The sequence below is a fragment of the Ctenopharyngodon idella genome, chromosome 1 (genome assembly GCF_019924925.1).
Source record: "Ctenopharyngodon idella isolate HZGC_01 chromosome 1, HZGC01, whole genome shotgun sequence".
Taxonomy (NCBI): domain Eukaryota; kingdom Metazoa; phylum Chordata; class Actinopteri; order Cypriniformes; family Xenocyprididae; genus Ctenopharyngodon; species Ctenopharyngodon idella.
The window spans coordinates 32,385,662-32,409,152 of NC_067220.1; the positions used below are offsets into that span (position 1 = coordinate 32,385,662).

Consider the following 23,491-nt stretch of genomic DNA (forward strand, 5'->3'; position numbering starts at 1 on the left):
TACTTTCATATTACACGATGATATTGCTATCTATAAATGCACGCTTTAGTGATGGTTCCTGCTGACCATCTTCTCCAGGTGCCCCCTTGATCCTAACCAGCATTAAAGAAAGATCAAAAAACTCTTCATACCTTTTTTCCCCACTCTAGGGTCTGATAAAAGACCCATCGTGTTCTACTTATTGCTAACCAGAGGCTTGATCTCTTCAGTCACCATATTTATCAAAAAAGTTGACAAATTTTTGTAAGCTTTTTTTAAAAAAAGTAATTTTGCATATTGCCCAGGGTTTGTACAGTTGTTGAAAGGTTTAGGGCATTTTTTTTCTCTTTCTTTTCTTATTTTAACTTTATAATTTATTGTTACCTACATTGGTTATTTTTGTTTACCTATTTACACATTTTATCTGGTGTATGTATACAATTCCTGGCTCTCATAAATTAAAAAATACTAGTTATGCTGCTGTCTGAGGAGCAAGGTAAGGGAATAAGTCGAGTCGATCTGGTGTTGCTATTAGTGCACCATTAAAATATGTCCTGAGGGAAAACATTAAAGCACAACATTGACGATCAAATTCAAACCTAGGGCCAACTAAGCTCATCTCACAGCCCAAACCCAAACACTGTGGCATTTCCACACTGTGCACACACACAAATATACAGCGAGACTATCAGAAACACATTCATGTATGCTTTTCCCCCACATATACTCAAACTTACAAGCACGCAAATTCAAAATTGCTGTGGCTATGAGATTAACCAAGGTGTATTACCTGGATTTAGATTTGAAGAGGTGCAGTCACAGATAAAAAAAAACTGGAAATAACTTTATTTACAATGGGTAATAACTTGTTCCTGCACAGTTTTGTGACAGTCTTTAACTGGCTTTTATTTAACAATAATAATGGTATTAGTGATGCTGTACCTATCTTTACAGGCATATTTCACAAGTTTACAAATGTCAGAATAGAATCAACAGCAGTTGTGAAATCATTTTAACAGTGTGAAGCAGGTCAGTATTAGTTTTTCATTTGGAATTTATACTAGGGAACCACAACAAAAAGATATATTATTTTTTAAAACTTACTGTGATACACCCAACAGTCATTTCATCATGTGATTCGATTAATTGATTTGCTTAAGTTGCCTGTGCCATATAATCATTCTAGCAGCATGTGTTTGGGCTGTTTATTGATTCTGAACTACTGCCAGATTGCCCCTTTTCTCACTGCTGAATATATTAACAGTAGAATTATCAGAATGCTATGTTACAATAAGTCAGACAGTTTTGTGAACCAGTCTGAAAATGGCAACACCCTTTGATAACATTACATTAAGGTGCAAATCATCTGAGAATAAAATATTCAAAAGCAAAAATTAATTGCTGTTTAAGGAATGCTAATAAGTAAGATAAGAAGCGGTTCCTTTTTTCCCCTAATTGTTCATAACGTTAGTTTGATATGTTTCCTTGTTTATTTCTGCCTAATTTATATAATTAAAATGATTAAAAAAAATAGTAATTTAATATCCTATTTAGCCAAAGGTATAGATAAAGAGGTAGAATATTGAATGAACTACGCAGATCTCTTGATGTTCATGGGAATTATGGGTTATTATAGCAGTAATGAGATATTGCATAGATAAACTTTCTTCTACTAAACGGGTATTGCTGATTACATTTTTATAGATTTTTTTCTTTTGCTTTGATTACTGTGTGATTGGTTTGGTGTGGTCCGGTTGTTAAAAAGTCAGGCTGAAAGGCTGTAGGTTCAGTCCCTACAAGGGGTTTTCCATCACATTTCTGCCCTTGAGCAAAGCCTATCCTCAGGTTGCTGCTGGGGGGGTTGTCAGGTATACACACTATGACGTCTGTGTTTGTGTATATATATATATATATATATATATATATATAATCTGTCTGTGTGTGTGTGTGTGTGTGTGTACTGTATATGGCTGTCTGGAATGCAGAGTGATACAAACTGTGAACTTGTTAACCCAGTCAGATTACAGTACTGGATCTTACTGTTGTATATTGTATATCAAACACATAAATGAATGTTACATTATCAAAATCACAGCTATGTATATTCATTAGATCATTATATGAATTTTTCATTTAGCTTCTTCATCTTTCCAACATCAGCTACATTATGATAAGCTATAGAGTAGCTTACCCACACAAACCTCTTGTCCTGCAGGCATCCTGTACAAAGGCAACGGTGAGAACGTCTTCATTTCCCAGCAGCCTCCAGTGATCAGCACCATTATGGGTAATGGGCGCAGGCGCAGTATCTCCTGCCCCAGCTGTAATGGCCAGGCTGATGGCAACAAACTGCTGGCTCCAGTGGCCCTCGCCTGTGGATCTGATGGCAGCCTGTTTGTCGGTGACTTCAACTACATCAGACGCATCTTTCCCTCAGGAAACGTTACCAGTGTTATGGAGCTGAGGTAAGAAACGCAAGCTAGTAAAAGAGAAATGGAAGGAAATTGAAAGAGGTATAAAAGACAGCATGATGTAGCGTTTGTGCTAATGATATGGATACTGCATGTTGTTAGACTGTAATATGGGGCACTCAGCTCAGTATATGGCTCATGTGCTCTGAAAAGAACGCGCTGACAGTGACTGAATTCTCGTCTGTAGAGGGTGACTCATTACTGGTGCTCTCGCCCCCCTAAGACGAGAAGAATTACATATTCCCATACTTCGCTTTTTTATGATCCACCACCAGCCTTCTATTGAGCTCGTCCAGCCCACATCAAAGGCTGTGTGCCTGTGTGTGTGTCTGTTTATTTACTGGGCTCAGAGAAATAACAGTGTTTATCTCTCAGAGTATTTCTGCCAACTAAACAAAGTTTTTTGTATCTTCAAAGAGATTAATCACTGAGATTTATAGTAGTTTATCATTTCAAGAAGCTGTTGATTCTGAGTATGTTTATTTTTTATTGAAATGTAATTGTATTTTGTTGGTTACAGGGCATTTATATACCACCAAATCTATTGTGGTTGAGTTTCATTTCAGTTTCAGTTGACATTCAAAAACTCAGATTACGTCATTCATTTCTTTTACAGAAGTTTAGCCAAAAGTTACAACACTACAGTTTTGGAGTTACACAAGGGTTAGTAAATGATGACAGATTTTCCCTTTAACAGGAAAATATCACCAAAAAACACTGTCAGATGTGCTACCTCTGTAATAGAAAGATTAGTTTTGATTGTTCAGTATCCATTTAAAAAAAAAAAAAGAAATTGTGGTCTAATTTTAGCATATGTGCAGCATGCTTATATTAATGTAATAATCTAAACTATCTCAAATATTCAAACTGTATTCTCTCCTGACTGTGATCACAGTGTGTGAATAATCAAAACACCATGAAGTGCAGAGGTGCAGAGCTGATATATTACAAGCATGAGGTGAACACATGTGCCCTTTTCTTTCAAACCTCAAGACCTGTCATTTCCTTTCCTTAGATCTAGAGTGGGCTCACACATCCACACAAACAGAGACGCGTAGATATTCTTTCAAAGTGCTCTCAGGGTTCCTCTATATGAAATCAGAGCCGTGTCTCGGGTCTTTTATGGACTCTCGCTGAAATGATCATAAATTCTTCCCTCACACTCGGTGGGGCCTAGAGGGCCCTCCATGTCACTCTCTGCTCTCCTGCAGCACCTCATTTAGCCATTGCGGTGATACATGACCGCTACCTCTTATCTCCTCTCTTTCCTTATCTCTTATTCCTTTCTCTTTCCCCTTAAATCGTCTGTCTCGTCCTTTTAGCCGTCTCTCGTTTTCCATCTCATGTTTTCCATGCCTGTGTTTTTCTGTCATTGACACTTACTGTATTTTTAACCTTATCTTATCATCTTCCTTTCATTCCATCTGCCCCTAACTTGATACCCACACAAAAATGTCTCGTATGTGCACTCACACGAGTTCTCTATAAATGGCCCAGCACTTAACAGGTTTCAGTATCATCTTTGTGTGTCTGCCGCTCCTGTAAATTAAATTCCTTCATTAAAGCACTTAAACACATGGATGAAGAAAATGAAATGGTGGTCCTCTGTGCGACATATTCACAGCGTGGCTTCTGTGCGGCTAAAGGCAATGTTTAAGGAATTGCTTTTCATTGTCTGGGACACAATCAATTTGCTATTATGGGCCAGTTAACCTCAGCATGTGCTGTGAGCTCATACTGTTCTTCAGTTCCCAGGTGGAACATTCACACATCCAACTCTGTTTAAGAAACAAGACAAAGTACAGTTAACGGCCCTGTCTCGCTGCGTTATTTCCCGTCTATGTGATTAATATATGCACACCTGTTTTTTCACTTTCTTGACAAGATTTATGTGCTTCTGCTGTTTTACTCTCTCTCCCTTTTCTTATCTCTCTTGTTTCTGTTCTTTTTTCCTCTGCTATCCTAAGAAATAAAGATTTCAGACATAGGTAAGCCATCTCATTAATGCACAGCTCCTTCCATTCTGGTGCAGTCCATTATTTAAAGTGATCGTGTCCTCATAATGATTGTTGCATGCCATCAGATGTAATGTAAATGTGTGTCATCTGCTTCAGATGTTTCTGGAGTACCAGTGACATTTTGAGATCATTCTTAAAGTGTGTTTGATTTTCTTGGTATTATTTAACTCATACTTCATTTGCTTTAAAGCTCATTGCCCAAATCTTTAGTAAAGTGAGGTCTGAAAGCCTAAGACCACTAGTAATGTGTTTAATATGTTTTGTATATCATCAGGTATACCATTTTGAGTGTTAATTTTACTTGAACTCTCAAGCTGCATGATTTCCACAAGTTTGTGTGAAACCTGATAATCATGTGATCCATTGCACATACAGGATGCTCTTTGGAAGCATCTAAAATTAAATCTGAACTTTTATACAAAGCACTTAGTCAATTTTTAAATCAAATTTTAATTCCAGGATTAAATTACAGTCTGTATCCCAGATTTTCAATGTGGTCTCAGACTTGAACTTCACTATAAGGACTTCTTCAGATGTATCTGTTGATTGTGCATGAATGGTGTGGTTCCATTGAAAACACTACAGTACAGATTATGACAACAGATCTGAATTCCTGACAAAATTGTTTGAATAATGCAACATAATGGCTATATTTTTTCTTCAAACACAGTCTTAGTTTGTCATTGCTTTGTAAATCAACATCACTAATCCCATGGGGAAGTCCCATGTCTTCCCAACACAATGAGAAATTCCTTTCAACCCTTTTTGTCTTGCTTCACTGTGTGGTTATAAGGGTAGCTTAGCTGAGGCATTTGTGTAGAACTCAAGTAAAACATTTTCTTTTAATGTGGCATATTGCATACAGCATACCAGAAGGTCAAAGATACCTCATGTAGCTTAGAAAGAAATAGTTTGTTTTTTGAATTTTGTCTGCGCCTTTGATTCTCTGGCCAGAAAAGGTTTAAGTAAAATACACAGACGTCCATTTTAGCTGACACTGGTGTAGATCTGTTTTCTCAGGAAGGATTCAGGACATAAACCTCTCTTGACAGGTCTCCAGTACTTCAGCTCCAAATGTCTCCACCCTGGACAAGCAGAAGTTCCTGATAAACACTGCAAATAGGCCCTCATCATCCCACACATGTTTGAATAGTTCCAGTTGAGGGGCGATGTACAGAGCGCTGTAGATGTTGATATCCTACATTAAGTTCTGTTTGAAACCTCTGTAGGGTTTAATCGCAGACGTATGGAGCTCATGAATGGAAATAAATGCGAGTAATTTGAAGTGGGCGAGCCAAAGCCATTAGAGCCTGTTGAATAAATTTGCAACTAGGGATAAATTTAGGAATCCCATGGACACGCTAACCATTCCTCTCCGTCTCCTACCAAATCATTTAAAATGGGATTAGAGGCCAACTTCGCTATATGGTTACATTGTGTGTGGGCAAAATCGTTCAGTGTACGTAATTAAAAGGGCGTATTTTTAGACGAATCCATCTTTTCGCCAACATTTCTCAATGCTTCTGAAAAACAAAAACGACCCATTAAGCATTAATGACTCTGAATTAATAAGTGCTAAGAGTTATTAATTCACAACCACTGTTTCTGGCTGGTGAACATTATAAGCCACCTAATGGCTAGCCTTCGACTTCCTCTTGTCCCAGATGTCTCGGCCCATCTGTATGTGTCATCAAGGCACGCCCATATAGCCTAATACTCCACAGAGCCTCATAAACTTAGGAGATTATTGACCCCAAACCTCAGTGTCCTTAAACCAAGCCTTCTCTAAGCCTCTACCCTCCCTGCTTCACTCCCAGAACTCACATTTGTTTCCATTTGGCACAGTAAAATGGTATATTAGTTTTAGCCTGTTTGATCTGTATTTACTGTAAGTGCAATGTGGCGTCTGTGCCACATAGCAACAATAACTAACATCATCCTGACACCTTCTTAGCCCTTTGGTCTTTTCCTGAGTTGCTGGAGCATGCTGATTCAAATTGTAAACAGTGTAATTAGCACATGTGAAAGCTGAACATATCTTGTGTATATTGCTTTTCTGTAAACTAGGGTTGACACAATACCAAAATTTCAGTTGTGGTACCAATACCAGACAAATTTCATGGTTCTCAGTACCATAGCAAAAACTTTTGTTTTATTTTTTTTTAATTTAACTATTTAAAAATTAAATATATGAAATAAATGAAATTAGTCAATTTTAATGCTATTAATGATTATAAGTAAATACATTAAAACATTAGCATGTAGCCTTCAAATTGTTCATTTAAGTAAACATTGCATTAAAAATAATCAAATGAAAAGTTAGTAATAAAATCAAAAACAAACATAAGTGGCAAGTCTGTTGCACTTACACTTTAAGACTTAATGTCCCATCATTTGTCAAACATCGAAGTTTTAGATTCAGTCTCTCATTTTAATACAGTTGTCACATAGTGACACTCAGCAGCATGAAAAATAATTTTTTTTTCAAATTATGAATGGGATATATAAAGCAATATAAAGCAATCAAAGAGTGCTGTCTTTATAATCAACGAAGCTGATATCCTTTCAGTTCAACTGTAGCGCAAGCTCACTGACTTGAGTGAAAACTCCCATTATAATCAAAAATCTGTCTACACTGCAAACATGTCAAACATGAATACTCAACTCTGCAAAAACACATTGTAAATAGAAACCTTTGACAATCTTCACAGAGCGCTCACACAAATACAGATGGGATCGTTTGAAAGCAGCACCTATCAGCGGGTACCAGATTGGCCCGGTACTCGATACTACCAGTACTGCAGAAAGACTGGTGCGTTGCGTTTTTAATTGTACATATAAATTTGGTACCAAGTACAATTACTTTTGACAACCCTACTGTAAACACACTTTAGGTCTGTTTTATAATGTAATGAGCTTCTTTGCTGCCTTCTAAACACCACTAAAATTAGGTCCCTTAGGTGACCTTCACATCGGGAGCATGCCTGTGATGCCTTAAATTCCTACCTCCATAAGCAGCTTACTAGGTTTTGGAGCAAAATATCTAACCAAAAAATGAGCTCAAGCATGAAGCCCAACATCACTCTGTAAATTTGATTTTAGATCAGTAAGTGAGGTTATCTAAAAATATAAATAAAAGCTAGTCAGTTACTGTACAAAGCAGAGGTTTCAGCTACAGCAGCCGCCATCTGTTTCAAAGCATATATCGAGAATGGTCTGCCCGGCAGCCAACCCTCTTGCAAGGTGTCTGCGCGCTATTCTTAGTCCTTAGTCACTTCTAATTGAAACACTGCGACAAGTTGTTGATTTTCTTCAACAGATACATCACTTCATGTTGCTTGCTGGCTTTTTCCTTTGTTGTAGGGGTGTGGGTGGGAAGTGCAAATGATTGAAAGGATGTGACAGTTTGGTGGGCATCATTATGGTTGTGTCAGACGATAGTGATTTCCAGTCATAACGCATTAGGTTCACTCTGACAGAGTGCTCAACTCCTTTCCCCTCTAACTGGTCAGGCCAAACAAGTACAGTACAATCACTTTAACAATAAAACACAATAGCCTAAGATCAGTGATCACATTTCTTTACATCCGTAAGCTTTCACCAACTTAAAACTTTGTGGTTGTTATTTTATGATTATTACCATAATGGTTTACGGACAAAAGACAACTAAAAAAAAGAAGTTTTCAGTTCAAATCAGTTATCCATTGCTTCAAGCTTGTGTCATTTGGCCAGATAAAATGAAATGACTTCCTTTCCTGTTGTTGTATATGTTTGTTTAAATTTCTGTATAAGTAAACTATACTGTCATTCTTGTAATTGTGAAATTTCTACCTTTGTCCCATTAGCAACAATCCCGCACATAGATACTACCTAGCAACAGACCCAATGACAGGTCAGCTGTATGTTTCGGATACCAACTCACGACGAATCTTCAGGCCTAAAGCCCTAACTGGAACCAAAGAGCTGCTGCAGAACGCAGAGGTTGTGGCAGGGACCGGAGAGCAGTGTCTGCCATTTGACGAGGCTCGATGTGGGGATGGAGGCAAGGCCACCGAGGCACTACTGCTGGGACCCAAAGGTGAAGAGACTGAACACCCACAAATCAATATGGACTACTATAGCTAAACACGACACACTTCTGTTCTCTCTCTCTCTCACACACACACATGCATATGTTTTATTTTGCTTTTAAAGCAAAACTGGTTTCATTTAAAGTTATCAACACAGTAACATCCAGCCATTAAGTGCATTTCTATGAGAGAACTAGTGAGAACTATGATCCTCACTGAATCAGAGCGCCAGAGGGTTCATTTCCTTGCCTCTTGGTTTTAGCTCTGACTAGATAAAAAAACAACTGCTTCCTGCATATTACTTGCTCTCAACATCACTCTTAGCTCAGAAATAATTCACCACCCAAAAGCACATTGTGAATAATTCACCAAGTGCCGCGTCTTCAGTGACCTGGAAACCACAGGGGCAAGCGTGACATGTGTATCAGTCGTGTTTCGCCTGTTTGCAGGTGCAGTGTGTGTGTCTATTTGCAGATTTCACATCTGCCCCTCTCTATGTAGGCATTGCTGTGGATAAGAACGGATTCATCTATTTTGTGGATGGTACCATGATCCGGAAAGTAGACCGGAATGGCATCATCTCAACACTGCTGGGGTCTAATGACCTTACATCTGCTCGCCCTCTGACCTGTGATACCAGCATGCATATCGGACAGGTATATATCTATACTCACCTGCTCTACGTCACTGCTTAATCCACTTGAATTATTTTTGATTATTATTGAATTATTAATTTGTCTATTTATTGCTGAAACAAAAGAAAAGCTGCAATACTTCTAACCTGAAAGTTGATTTATAGAGTTGAATTCAGTCCAGTTATGCCACTGGGCTAAAGCAAAATATTTAAGGGCAGAAAGGTCAAACTTCGATTTATTTCAGAATGTGATCTGTGATTCTCAGTACAAAGATTTAGCTGTTTAAACCTGATCCTCTGGCTTTATCACTGAAGTGGTGTTAGGATGACTGGCCTCGTTTCAAAGATAAAAGCAAAGGCTGGAATCAATTGAAACTGTTGCCTCATTTGAACTGGAAGGCAGAATTGTTTTTCATGTTTTCCCTGATAGTGTTTTCAGAGGGGATTTGTTGAATAATTATTTAAAAAAAAAAAAATGTTTTTTACATTTTAATATTATTTTGTATTTATTTACAATTTGTTTATAATTATTAAACATTTGTATTATCTGGAACCCTGTGAGTAATAGTTTGTTATTTAAAGGACCAGCTTGCAGACTTTTAAACTAGAGTCTGATTTTTTTTTTTTTCTAGCCAACTACTTATAGTAGACTGCATTATGACCTTCTATCTATCCACTGACCTCAAGACATACTTTAAGGCCCAAATCAGGAACACTTTTAGAATGAAGTGAAAACCAAAAGCCTGAGATCAGCCCTCTGTAGCAGCCTCCACCCAAACAAAAACCAGAGAAACTTTCTTAAAGACCTGGAGCTCCCCCCCATGGCTGCTCTCCCTCTGGTGCTAAATGCATATAATCACCTTAGCTCAATGAGTCTGTGGAAAACATCATCAGTTAGAATTTCTTGGACGGCATTGACAGGTCCACTCGGTAGTTTTTTCCTCATTAAAAAACATTTCACACAAAAACAAATAGTACATTTGAAAAATATTATTAAGATGATGCACACTCCCATTACATGAAGACTGCAGTCAAATCAGTAGCCTAATAAAAGCTGCTTTATTTTACATGGAGCAGTTCTCAACATGTGACCTCCAGTTGAGATCACATGATCAGCTGACTACTACTAGTTTTATCTCAGTACCCCACTCTGATAGGGCACATTATGGAATAAATTACTGTAATCAGCTGACTGTAAATAGAGTATGTCTGCAATGGCAATAGCTGAAAATGTGTTTGATGCTACATTAATGTTGAGTCTCAGCAGTCCAAGCCTACCATATCAGCCAACCCAACAAACAAGAAATTGTGTTCTTTAGTAGCACATCTCTATTGTGGGTGTAGGAGTGAGACTCCATTTTACATGAAACTTTATTATCAAGAGGGCCTTTTGCTTGAAAAGGAGTGATTTGCAGTGTTTAGTAAACTTCCTTCCCGCTCTTTCTTTTTTCTGGTCTCCCTACCAACCCCATTTGTCTCTGTCTAAGTGAAGGAGGTTGGGGACGAGACATAAGGCGGTTGTCTAACATACCCTTGGGTCCAGGCTCAGTGAAGCTCAGTGAAGTATGGACAGACCCAGACAGTTGGTGTCAGCCTCACAATTACCCAAACGTTTGCTGTAGCGAGTCATCGATGTGCATCATTAAGGATATATACAGCTCAACCTACACAACTGTCACCTACCTCAGTTAGGCCAATAGGGACAGCAGAAAAAAACTCTTCAAGGAAATCTTCATTAAATCTGGGTTTTTAAATCTTCAGTCTAAATCAAGTTGGTCCCCAGAGCATACAAAAGTACTCTGTCTGCTTCTAAGGCTACCAAGTTGTCCTTTTGCATATCAGGTGGTGACCTGAGAGTTGATGAAACATTTTAGGTGGCATGTTGTGGCGCACCCAAGTAAAATCCGTTTGCCCTGAGTAAAATCTGGTCTTGAGTTCATGCATTATGTAGAAGGTGGAATCACAGACGGGCCATGGCTGAGCAGAGAAAGCTTTTATCCACAGGAGCCGCTGTAGTTCAGAACCATTACGCTTTAATGTGGTGCTCTTCAAAGACGCTTAACCTGCCTTTGTGGTCAGGGTGCAGGTTCATAGCAGGAAGGAAAAGAGTGAAAGAACAGAAAGAGAACCAAGGAGAAGAAATGAAGACACCTTGTTGAGGAAAGTCCCAGACATGCTATATAAGTTGATTTCATTGAGAATAAGTCTCCATCAATGTTCATTCAAAGCTTTAGGAACAGACTGACAATTAAATTGTCAGCATATCTTCACAAGAGTGAGTTATAGATTATGTAGTTGCTTAAGTTTTGCCCCACTGGCACTTAGCAGAGTTATTGAAGTTGTCGAGACTGTATTCAAGAAATATTGAAACCAGATAATTCAGACAGACAAGACAATGTATGATCAAGAGAAGAATACTTGCACTTTTCTCTGTATGTCTGAGAGAAAGTGTGTGCTGGTGAATGATTTTATTTTATTAATAGATGTCCAAACAAGACTGTCCTTGCAAACCTACTTTAACAGCCTTGTTGAAGCAGTGGAGGTATTCCAGTCCTCCATGTGGACAATGTTGTTCTGGTTGTGCTTTTGTTTGCCAGACAGTTGTTCCCTGTAGGCGCTGAGGAATTGCATCCCCTTGCAAAATAAATGACCCAGCGACAGGCAAATCGAATGAACTAGAGGCACCCAATGTATTAAGCCTCCAAAGTAACAGATCCTTCTTCATCAGTGTCAGACCCAAACATCAACTGTGCACAGAGTGAGAGAGCAGGCGGTAGATGTAATAATGTGTCTGTGTGTATATGCAAGCCAGTTTCTGTAAGTGATCTACCTCCCTGTTTGATCTGTCCTCTCCCCAGGTGCGGTTAGAGTGGCCTACAGACCTGGCCATCAACCCTATGGACAACTCTATCTATGTGCTTGACAACAACGTCGTACTACAGATAACCGAGAATAGGCAGGTGCGCATTGTGGCAGGCAGACCTATGCATTGCCAGGTGCCGGGCATCGAGTATACCATGGGAAAGCGTGCCATCCAGACCACTCTAGAAGGTGCGACAGCCATTGCTCTGTCATACAGCGGTGTGCTCTATATTGCTGAGACTGATGAAAAGAAGATCAACCGCATCAGACAAGTCAGCACGGATGGTGAGATTTCTCACTTGGCAGGAGCGCCCTCCGACTGCGATTGCAAGAATGACGCTAACTGTGACTGTTATCAGACAGGCGATGGGTATGCTAAAGATGCTAGGCTAAATGCTCCTTCCTCTCTGGTGGTCTCTCCTGATGGAACGCTCTACGTAGCTGACCTGGGAAACATTCGAATCCGTGCCATACGTCACAATCGACCTCCGCAAGGCTCTTCAGGTCTTTATGAAGTTGCATCCCCTGCCTCGCAAGAACTCTACGTGTTTGACTCCAACGGAACACATCAGTACACTATGAGCTTGGTCACTGGTGACTATAAGTACAACTTTAGCTATAGCAATGAGGATGATGTCACTGCTGTAACAGATAGCAGTGGAAATACGCTACGGGTTCGTCGTGACCCCAATCGAATGCCAGTGCGCATTGTTGCCCCTGACAACCAGGTCATTTGGCTGACAATTGGTACAAATGGAGGACTTAAGACCCTCACAGCACAGGGGCAGGAGCTAGTGCTCTTCACCTACCATGGTAACAGCGGCCTGCTAGCCACCAAAAGCATCCAAATTGGCTGGACCACATTTTATGAGTGAGTGCTTCTACTAATTTCTTTACACTGTAGAAGACTGTTTCTCTGTATATCTTTTTTATTACTATTAGATTTTAAATCTCAGATATTCAGTGTGGTCTCAGATAAAAAAATAATGAAGATTGAGTTTTTACCTTTTAAAGATTTTTTTAAGATGTGTAGCATTGTCAGCCTTGACATTTTGGATGCACTGATGTTGTAGTACACATTCCTGCTTCTCTAAGTCTTCTCCTTCGGCAAAAATGCAGCCTGTAGTTACAAAACCTACCATTTAATTTCACCACATGCTATTTAGAGCATGGTGAAAATGCTAAATGAATTTGAATGACATTTTCTGGCTGGTGGTGTACCAAAAGGTTTTGCATAATGCCAGTCTGGGGTAGGTCCTTCTGGCCAACATGTTGGACACAGCGTCTGTGCGCTTACCCTGCAATAACCACAAAGACATTGCAGGCATTGACAAACCTTAATGATTATGACTTCAATGAGTCAAGTTTTATTATGTTTGTGGGTAAGAATTAATCCCCATTTTATAGAGAAAATGCCCCCAGGCCAGTTGTGAGTGTGCAAGGCAACTCAAACTAGGCAGCATTTGTCAAAAAGCAAACCACACTAACAGCCTATTTCACATTTTTTCTCCACTTTTGTTTATGCCATTTTTTCTTTGACTAGTGTACATGATCAGATTGTCCATTTGACCTCTGTCAGATAGCATACATATAAACAAGACTGACTTTAAACCATACATGCACACTAGTCTCCTTAATGTCATTCCATCATGAGAACTGCTGACTACACGTCAGTGAGGTCCAACTGCAAAAGGTGGTCTAATGGCATTTTTGATTTTCAGCTATGACAGTGAGGGACGCCTGACCAATGTGACATTCCCCACCGGGGTTATCACCAGTCTGATTGGAGAGATGGACAGAGCACTAACAGTGGACATTGAGACCTCAGGACGAGATGATGATGTCAGCATCACCACCAACCTCTCCTCCATTGACTCATTTTACACATTAGTTCAAGGTGCGGCAAGTCTCTGCTGTATTATCATTATTAAAAATGACCCCTGGTGGCGCTTTAAACTGGCCTGTTGCTTTAAGTCTTGGAAATGTTCCACACTGCTAATCAAGCTGTAACTCACAGGTTAAATCAATATTAATGACCAAACACTCATTACTCATTCATTAGAGCTAAAATTGTCAGATGGTAATTTATAGTTTTTACTATAATCACAGCACCACAGGGAATGAAAACAAACTGGACAGCTGGGCTCTGAAATAATACATCTGCATAGCACAATTTAAAGCTGAATTCTTTTAATGTTAAAATACTTTTAATAACCTTAGCCCAACTTAATATGTAAAGACAACAAAAAGACATCTGTAGGTTTATTTCCATAAGAAGTATAATCACTGTGTCATTATTAAAACATCCCAAACTGGGTCAACCAGTCGCCTGAGTTTGGAACATCTCAATCCATTTATTCAACCAGTAGCAGATTGGGAAACCTGTTTAAAATGTATTCAGTTTAATAGAGTGAGGTAACAGACAGCAATAGGGTGACTTGATGTGAATTTGGGAAAAGTCGTTAGATTAAAGTGAATTTAATTGGATCAAAGAAGATTATGAATTTATACGTGTTACAGCGCAACCACAGCACAAACCAAAGAAGTTAATGTCTCATGGGGTTTTATTTTTACAAATCCCTTTCTAACCTTCTTAACTAAATAGGATGTGACTTGAGAATAAAAATCAAGGTGGTGATCCTGCCACACTGAATTCACAGTCTTAACTTAATCCTCATAACCTATCTTCTCCTGCTTTTTCCCCCCACTACTTCTCGTTTCAATGGTTTTCCTCTTCATAGATCAACTAAGAAACAGCTACCAGGTGGGCTATGATAACTCTATGAGGGTCATCTACGCCAATGGAATGGACTCTCACTTCCAGACCGAGCCTCATATTCTTGCAGGCGCATCCAACCCAACGGTGGCCAGAAGAAACATGACCCTGCCTGGAGAGAATGGACAGAACTTGGTGGAGTGGCGCTTCAGAAAAGAACAGAACAGGGGGAAGGTTGTAGTGTTCGGCAGGAAACTCAGGGTATGTAAAAATGTCATTAAGAAGACTCTTTGTCAAGAGTCATATATATTAGATGTGTTATGTACATTGTGTCTGTACAATACTCTTTTTGGTACTGTATGACTGATTTGGGAGTGCTAAATTATGGATATTTAAAATATGTATATTAATATTTCTGCAAACACTGAAATAAGAGGCTTCATCTTTGATCTTAATTGCCATAACACTCATATCCACATTGCTATTTGAACTAATTCTGACATTACACAACCCACAGACACATATGAATGGCTTAAGAAAAGTTGTCTATTCATTAGCTTCTGTCAGTGAACCAGACTATTTATCTTTTAAATTCTATTATTTTTCTATATTTTTCTTATGTTATGAAGAGGAGTTATGAAGAGCAGCTGAATTGTTACAGTGTCCTCTGTTGTTCTTCCTCCTCTTATTTGTTCCACAAAAAAAGCAGGCCATCTCAGAGCATCAATAAAGCAACCATGATTCTTATATGGGAAACTGCTCTGGCATTTCAAAGCCTCTGAGTGGCAAACAAAAAATGAGACTAGGAGAGAGATTGAAAATGTGTTGTTGACCAAAATGTATGAAATTTTTGTGTTCTATTTAGTCCTCAAAGCAATACAATATAACTCCACACAAAAATACTATACCTGTTGTTAGCAATGAATGTTCTAATCAATAAAATATTCTGATAAATATTCTGTTTTCCTATCGTAAAGGTCAACGGTAGAAACCTGCTGTCTGTGGACTATGACCGCTCACTGCGCACAGAGAAAATATACGATGACCATCGAAAGTTCCTTCTGAAGATTGTGTATGATGCTTCCGGTCATCCTACACTGTGGGTGCCCAGCAGTAAGCTGATGTCTGTCAACCTCACCTATTCCAGCTCTGGCCAGGTCACAAGCATCCAGAGAGGACCCACAATTGAGAGGGTAGAATACGACAGCCAGGGACGCATAGTCTCCAGAACCTTTGCTGATGGCAAAACCTGGAGTTACACCTATTTGGACAAGGTGAGAATTTTTTTAAACAGTAGACAGGCATCTTATACCAGAAGATTTGCAGTGCATTGCATATGTATTGTTATTTGTCAGAAATTTCCAAAGGTTATTTTGCAAGGATGTTTGAAAATGACTCAATCAGAATTATAAAGATAAAAATGGATTGACATTATTTGGAAAGTACTAAGTTCCTTGTGTCAAACGCTACATGCACATACATTTGATACTGCAGCACTAATTTAGACGATAAATTGTAAGTCTAACCTATGTAAGGGCTTGGCATTAAGGGTAAATGCTTTTTGGAGATTGGTAGTATAAATATTCCACTTTCCTTGTATGGAAGTGCAGCCATTATGCATAATAATTTTGTATTTCACATAAGAATACTGGATTGGAACAAGATGGGAGCAAGTAATTAATGACTGAAAACCTCATTTCTGGGTTAACTGTTTCTTTGAGTTCAAGGTGTCTACAATACAATCATGACTACCGATTTACTGATGATTACTCCCTTTGAATTGGTTCTCGTGAAGCACACCATTATCACTGTGTCAGCAGTACAAACATGAAGTTTGCTGGTCCGAAGAAAACCGAAAGAAATAGCTGTACTAAAAAGACCTGTAGTTATTTAAGGGTCAGAAATTTCTGTGGAGTTATGTGGGTGGTTTGTAGACTTCAAAAACTGGTGTGTGCAGAGAGGGAGAGAAACTGGATGTGGTGGATGTTTGAGGGAAAAGGCTTAGTAAAGTCTCATATAGACAAAGTTTCAGTCTTAAAATGAGACTGCAGGGAAAACTCAGGGTTTGAGCTCAGCCTAAGGATATCATAAAGAAAGAGACAAAGAGTGATATGAAAAGAATAACTTGTACCCCCAACCCTTCATACTTGCAGGACATCACACATTTTTTGGCTTGCTGTATACTTGTGTTTATAGTTGTTTAAATATTATGAAATAATTTTGCAGTTTCAGATAGATAAAAAGTGAGTTTCCTGCAAGAGAGCACTCAGCTATAACCACAAAAGTTTTGTGGCAAGAAAAACCACTGTGTGCAAAAGTGTAGATTAAATATGCATGGATAGTCTGTCTTTCCGTCGCCTGCCACATGCGCAGGTAGCGTGACCAGTGAGAGGATATCAAACATACGCCACCAGCAGTGCCTAGGGAACTAGAATTATGTCTGTCCAAGTATGGTTGACAAGGTGAAGGCTTCTCAAAGGTAGACACCTACTGTAGCAATTCCCCAAGATGGAGAGGCCTCTAAGGATATCCCTCAATATCTGCAGACGTCAGTCTGTGTGCTTATTTTACCAGGCAAGACATGTATATACGTAGAGTGATGCCGCAGTCTCAGATCCATTCAACGAAAGGCTCTGGGGATGTCAGTACTTAAGCCCCACAGCAAGAAACACTTATTTATCATCCTTTGCTTCAACTCACCTCTCACATTGTCCAACAAGACCCAAAACAGGCACAGAATAAACATGAGGCCTCCGTCATTCATAACTCAAAGACAACTTGCTGACTTGTTTGTTTACCTCAAGCTTCCAGCTTAGCATACACATGCATTTTAAAACCCCTTTTTATTGATGCTCCAGTTCCACAATATTCAGAGCACGAAAACCGTTTTCAACCCACCTTATTGAGATAAGTACGGGCACATCATGAGGCAAAAGCCAGTAATTGCAGTACATTTTATATTTATGCAGCAACGCACATTCAACAGACCTGCATTTAGAAGCTTGAGGGTCAAGGAGAACTCAATTAGGCAAAGAAATAATCACTAAATGGAGCGTTAATACCTGCTCTTACACACCATTTGCATTTTAATAGCATGTAAGAAAAGCATGAAAGAGTGATGAATTGTTTAGGTTAATTTCTCCTTTCTCTCACCTTTTGATTTACAGTCCATGGTGCTGCTTTTACACAGCCAGCGGCAGTACATTTTTGATTACGATCTGCAGGATCGACTTTCTGCCATCACTATGCCAAGTGTGGCCCGTCACACCATGCAAACTATCCGCTCTGTCGGTTACTACCGCAACATCTACAATCCACCTGAAAGTAACGCCTCAGTTACGGTGGACTACAGTGAGGATGGCCAGCTCTTGCGGGTGGCGCACCTGGGCACTGGCCGGCGTGTCCTCTATAAGTACCGGAGACAGAACAAGTTGTCTGAGATCCTATACGACAGCACACGAGTCAGCTTCACCTATGATGAGACAGCAGGCGTGCTGAAAACTGTCAATCTTCAGAGCGAGGGTTTCATTTGTTCTATCAGATATCGACAGATAGGTCCTCTGGTGGATCGGCAGATATTCCGCTTCAGTGAGGATGGCATGGTTAATGCCCGCTTTGACTACACCTATGACAACAGCTTCCGAGTCACCAGCATGCAAGGAGTCATCAACGAGACCCCGCTTCCTATAGACCTTTATCAGTTTGACGACATCTCCGGCAAGGTAGAGCAGTTTGGAAATTCGGCGTCATCTATTACGACATTAACCAGATCATATCAACAGCTGTAATGACCTATACAAAGCACTTCGACGTCCATGGCCGCATAAAGGAGATCCAGTACGAGATCTTCCGCTCCCTCATGTACTGGATCACCATTCAGTATGACAATATGGGCCGTGTCACCAAAAGGGAAATAAAGATTGGCCCTTTTGCCAACACCACCAAATATGGCTATGAGTATGACGTGGATGGGCAGCTGCAGACAGTCTACCTGAATGAAAAAATGATGTGGCGGTATAATTATGACCTGAATGGCAACTTACACCTGCTGAACCCTGGCAACAGTGCACGACTCACCCCCCTTCGCTATGACCTACGGGACCGCATCACACGGCTGGGCGACGTGCAGTATCGTATGGATGAAGATGGCTTTCTGCGGCAAAGGGGTGCAGAGATCTTTGAGTACAACTCCAAGGGGCTCTTGGTTCGGGTGCATAGTAAAGCCAGTGGCTGGACTATCCAGTACCGCTATGATGGGCTAGGAAGACGCCTGGCTTCTCGTAATAGCCTGGGCCAGCACCTTCAGTTCTTTTATGCGGACCTCAACTACCCAACACGCATCACCCATGTGTACAACCACTCAAGCTCTGAAATTACATCACTCTACTATGACCTACAAGGCCATTTGTTTGCCATGGAGATCAGCAGTGGTGAGGAGTTTTACATCGCTTGTGACAACACAGGAACACCACTTGCAGTCTTCAGCAGCAATGGGCTTCTCCTCAAGCAGGTGCAATATACTGCTTATGGAGAGATCTACTTTGACTCTAACCCTGACTTCCAGTTGGTTATTGGATTCCATGGTGGCCTGTATGACCCTTTAACAAGATTGCTGCACTTTGGAGAGCGAGACTATGACATTCAAGCAGGCCGTTGGACCACCCCAGATATTAGCACCTGGACCAGGGTGGGCAAAGACCCAGCTCCCTTCAACTTGTACATGTTCCGCAATAATAATCCCATCAGCAAGGTGCATGAGGTCAAGGAGTATGTCACAGGTAAGAGAGGACCCTTCTGGTATACTGTATTGGTGTTTTGTTTGTACAACCATGATTAGGTAGGGTTTTTTTTACAATGTATGTTCTTTCATTCATAGATGTCAACATCTGGCTTGTGACATTTGGCTTTCACCTGCATAATGTCATCCCAGGATTTCCCATCCCTAAATTTGACCTCACCCAACCGTCACTGGAAATGAGGAAGAGTCAACTATGGGACGACCTACCGGTATCCAATCTAATGTCTTTTTTCCCCTTAAGAATCTTATGAATATGTTTGACTTTATCCGTCCCACATAACCTACTTAGCTTGATCTTTCAAAATTTGCTACTGTACTGTTTCATTTAAGTTGAAACTCAGTGTTTACACATATGCCCATACAATTAATTATAATACTAATGTGTTTTGTCTTTTTTGGGTAACTTAAGTCCATCTCAGGGGTCCAGCAGGAGGTTATGAGGCAGGCCAAAGCTTTCCTATCTTTTGAGAGGATGCCAGAGATCCAGTTAAGCCGTCGACGTTCAAGCCGGGAAAAACCTTGGCTGTGGTTTGCCACAGTCAAATCTCTCATTGGTAAAGGTGTGATGCTTGCCATTACCAGTAAAGGCCAGGTGGCCACTAACGCACTGAACATAGCAAACGAGGACTGCATTAAAGTGGCCACTGTCCTCAACAATGCCTTCTATCTAGAGGATCTGCACTTCACAGTGGAAGGCCGTGACACACACTACTTTATAAAGACCAGCCTGCCCGAGAGTGACCTGGGCGCCTTGCGACTTACTAGTGGTCGCAAGAGTCTAGAGAATGGTGTCAACGTAACAGTGTCACAGTCCACGACCGTGGTCAATGGCCGGACACGTCGCTTTGCAGATGTGGAGTTGCAGTATGGCGCTTTGGCTCTGCATGTGCGCTATGGAATGACACTGGACGAGGAGAAGGCACGTGTCTTAGAGCAGGCCCGCCAAAGAGCACTGTCAAGCGCATGGGCACGGGAGCAGCAGCGTGTACGTGACGGGGAGGAGGGAGTGCGTCTTTGGACAGAGGGGGAGAAGAGGCAGTTGCTCAGCTCTGGGAAGGTGCTGGGTTATGACGGCTACTATGTACTATCAGTGGAGCAGTACCCTGAACTGGCCGACAGTGCCAACAATATCCAGTTCCTGAGGCAGAGCGAGATTGGGAAGAGGTAACAGTCTGCACAGCACAGGCTCTTCAACAGACTACTGCCCCTCTTCTCCCCCAAACTCCTCTCTCCTGTGTACACACTCCCAGAACTCCTATCCCAGAGACTTAAGGGAAAGGGTTTATGTTAGAGAAGTGAGGAGTTGTGCCTAAGTGCCACACACACACTGCAATTATACAAAAAAGAAACTTGAGGCACTTCCTCTCATTGACTGAACCACACCCCCATTCTACATATTTGTCCACATTATTGCATTGAATGGACAATGGACTCTCAAAGAGAGCAACCCAAGAAAAAAAAAAACTCAGTTATGATTTGTTTTTGTCTTCTTTTTTTTGCATTTTATATAAAACCTTAAAGGTGACTTGGTCAGTGATAAAATGGAGGAAAAAAAGCAAATGTGTTTACATGCAAAGACCACTGCACCCAGATGAACTAATATAATGTCTTTTTCGCAAGGCAGTGACTGTAATTCAGTGGTTCGTACTGTCCTGGGCGTCCTTGTTTTCAGCAAAATGTTTTGTCAACAAGTGAGGACTGAGGTTTCAGACTGTGAGCTAGTTGATCGTTTCTCTTCTGCTTTTATTTCTTAAGGGACACAGTTGTGGTTCATATAATCAAATCTGAGTGTACAATCTCATTCCTGAACCAACCCAAGTGGTGAATAGAGCGGAAACTGACAGAACAAAATATATAAATATATATCTCATAACTGACCGGTACTTTGACAAAAGATGTTAGAATATCTTTATGGATTTTTTTTTTCACTTATCCGTACAATATTAGTCGCAGAGAAAGTAATTTATGTACAGTGTTTATACATAAAAATAAAATCTTACAAATATTGAGACTTTTTCGTCTTGTCATGCATTACTGTTTATACTCATGAATTTTAATATTTTATCTTATCAAAATTTGTGGTAATGCTAATTGAAATAAAATCAGCTGTACTGTGTCATTAAATCCTTAACATTGTTTTTCTTCTCTTTCCATCCTCTGAAACTGATTGTTGCCATTTTTCTTTTTCTTTTCTCTGTTTAGATTGTCTAAATATGTTCAGTGGTTTCATGCTGTTGCTGCAGCTGTAATCAGCAATAGGTTTAGCGTAGCTGTATTTCAGTTGTGGGTTGAGAAAATACTACACTCAAGAACTAAAAATCCAACAAGGGTTTAGTAATTTGCCAGAAATGATCTAAATTATTTCTTTACAGTAATGTCATGGTAACGGTATTGTTCTGTCTTTAATTGGAATGAGTTTCAAGCTTAAAGCCTCACTTTCTGTCCAGAGATACAACTTCAAGCTTTAGCCTCGCTTTCTATACAGAGATATGTTTTTTTGTTTTTTTGTTTTTTACTTCAGAAAGTTTCCTTTTTAATGTTTTAGATGAAGGACATATCACACTAGCATTCATGTTTATTGCCACTGGCAGCATGGGGGAAAACTTCCAATGAGTTTATATCCCTGCATTCAAGCCAAGACTAAAAACTCCCTTGATATGAAGTAAGCTCAAACTCTCTTGAATCAAAAGGGTCATTAGAGAGCAGAGAGAGTGTGGCTTTTTCTAGTGAACACAGATATTGCCCTATGATCATGTTATGATGCCAGAAATAAAGTGTTCTGCATGGGGCTGAATTTATGTAACTTAAATAAAGAGTTCTAAAGCTACATGAATTCTGACATTTAAAGAGCACCAAATACAAAGTGAACAGTTACCGAAAAAAGATTTCCATCATGACCCATATAAACGAGATTGATTTAGGATTTCTTTTACTTTGAAACATTTAACAACCAGTGTATTCATCTGAGAGCACCACAAATGTTAAAGTGACCAGAAGTCGCCCCAAAAGGGGGAAAAAAATCTTAATTTGTATGCCTAAATGGACTGCCTCCTTCTTCAGATACTGTTTTTGTAAAGGCTTTTTAAAGATTGTATAAAATAAAATGTTCTGACTAATGAATGAGAAAATATTGTTTCCATTTTAGTTTGTTGTTTTCCTATGGCAAGTTTTTTAATCAATCATGTAATTGTATGGTGGAGCATATTTTTCTATTCATGTGTGAATGGAGATCTGAAGGAGATATTACCCACCTGTGGGCCTGTGAGGTTTTGTTTGGGATTCTCAGTTACTGACTGATTGGGGAAGGTCTCAGCTCATTGTTAGGGTAAACTTTTCCCTCTGGAAAAAAAAAAAAAAGGTGAGCACTTAATTAAAACAGTAGTAATAACCAGAACAAGAACCACTGCAATATCAACAAAGTGTTTGCCTAAAAAGGTCTACACAGATTCTCTTGAGTTGCTCTGCGATACAGTTATGTTATTTGTTGGCATAAGGAACGGCCACTGTACTCAGGAGCCCTTCAGTCGGTGTGTATGAACAAATTCCAGTTTTCAACATTTGTTTGTCAACATAGTCAAAGTATTGTTATTAAAACCCAGAACTAGCTTAACAGAGGCAGATTTGGGGAAAACATGTTACAAAGTAGCAGTGAGGATATAAAGCGAGAACAGAAAATGTCCTGATATGTTTGCTATTGATTGCATGCATACAGTGTAAACCCAATGAATCAAAGAAAGGTCACTTTTTTTCTCTTACAGCATATTAGTGCCAATATGTACGTGGTCTGTTTTGATATTTCTTTGCACTACAATGTATATGTTGAAGATGATGCCTCTACATAATACATTATTGCAGTCCTCACATCTCTGGTCTGATCTGAGGGAGATTGTAAAAACCGGTTATTTTTCCTAAATTAAAAGGAAATATGCCTGTACAGAAAATC

General features: G+C 39.8%; 1 protein-coding gene across 1 annotated transcript in view; it reads left to right on the forward strand.

Moving 5' to 3' along the window:
* The window catches only part of tenm3 (teneurin transmembrane protein 3), a 275,510-nt gene extending 253,953 nt beyond the window's left edge, over positions 1-21,557 (forward strand). The window contains 11 exon segments of the mRNA XM_051889778.1: positions 2,195-2,444; positions 8,314-8,546; positions 9,040-9,194; positions 12,031-12,905; positions 13,756-13,931; positions 14,776-15,011; positions 15,728-16,024; positions 17,918-18,485; positions 18,488-19,528; positions 19,627-19,757; positions 19,958-21,557. Coding sequence (XP_051745738.1) covers positions 2,195-2,444; positions 8,314-8,546; positions 9,040-9,194; positions 12,031-12,905; positions 13,756-13,931; positions 14,776-15,011; positions 15,728-16,024; positions 17,918-18,485; positions 18,488-19,528; positions 19,627-19,757; positions 19,958-20,716 — 4,721 coding nt within the window. The 3' untranslated portion in view covers positions 20,717-21,557.
* The last annotated feature ends 1,934 nt before the right edge of the window (positions 21,558-23,491 follow it).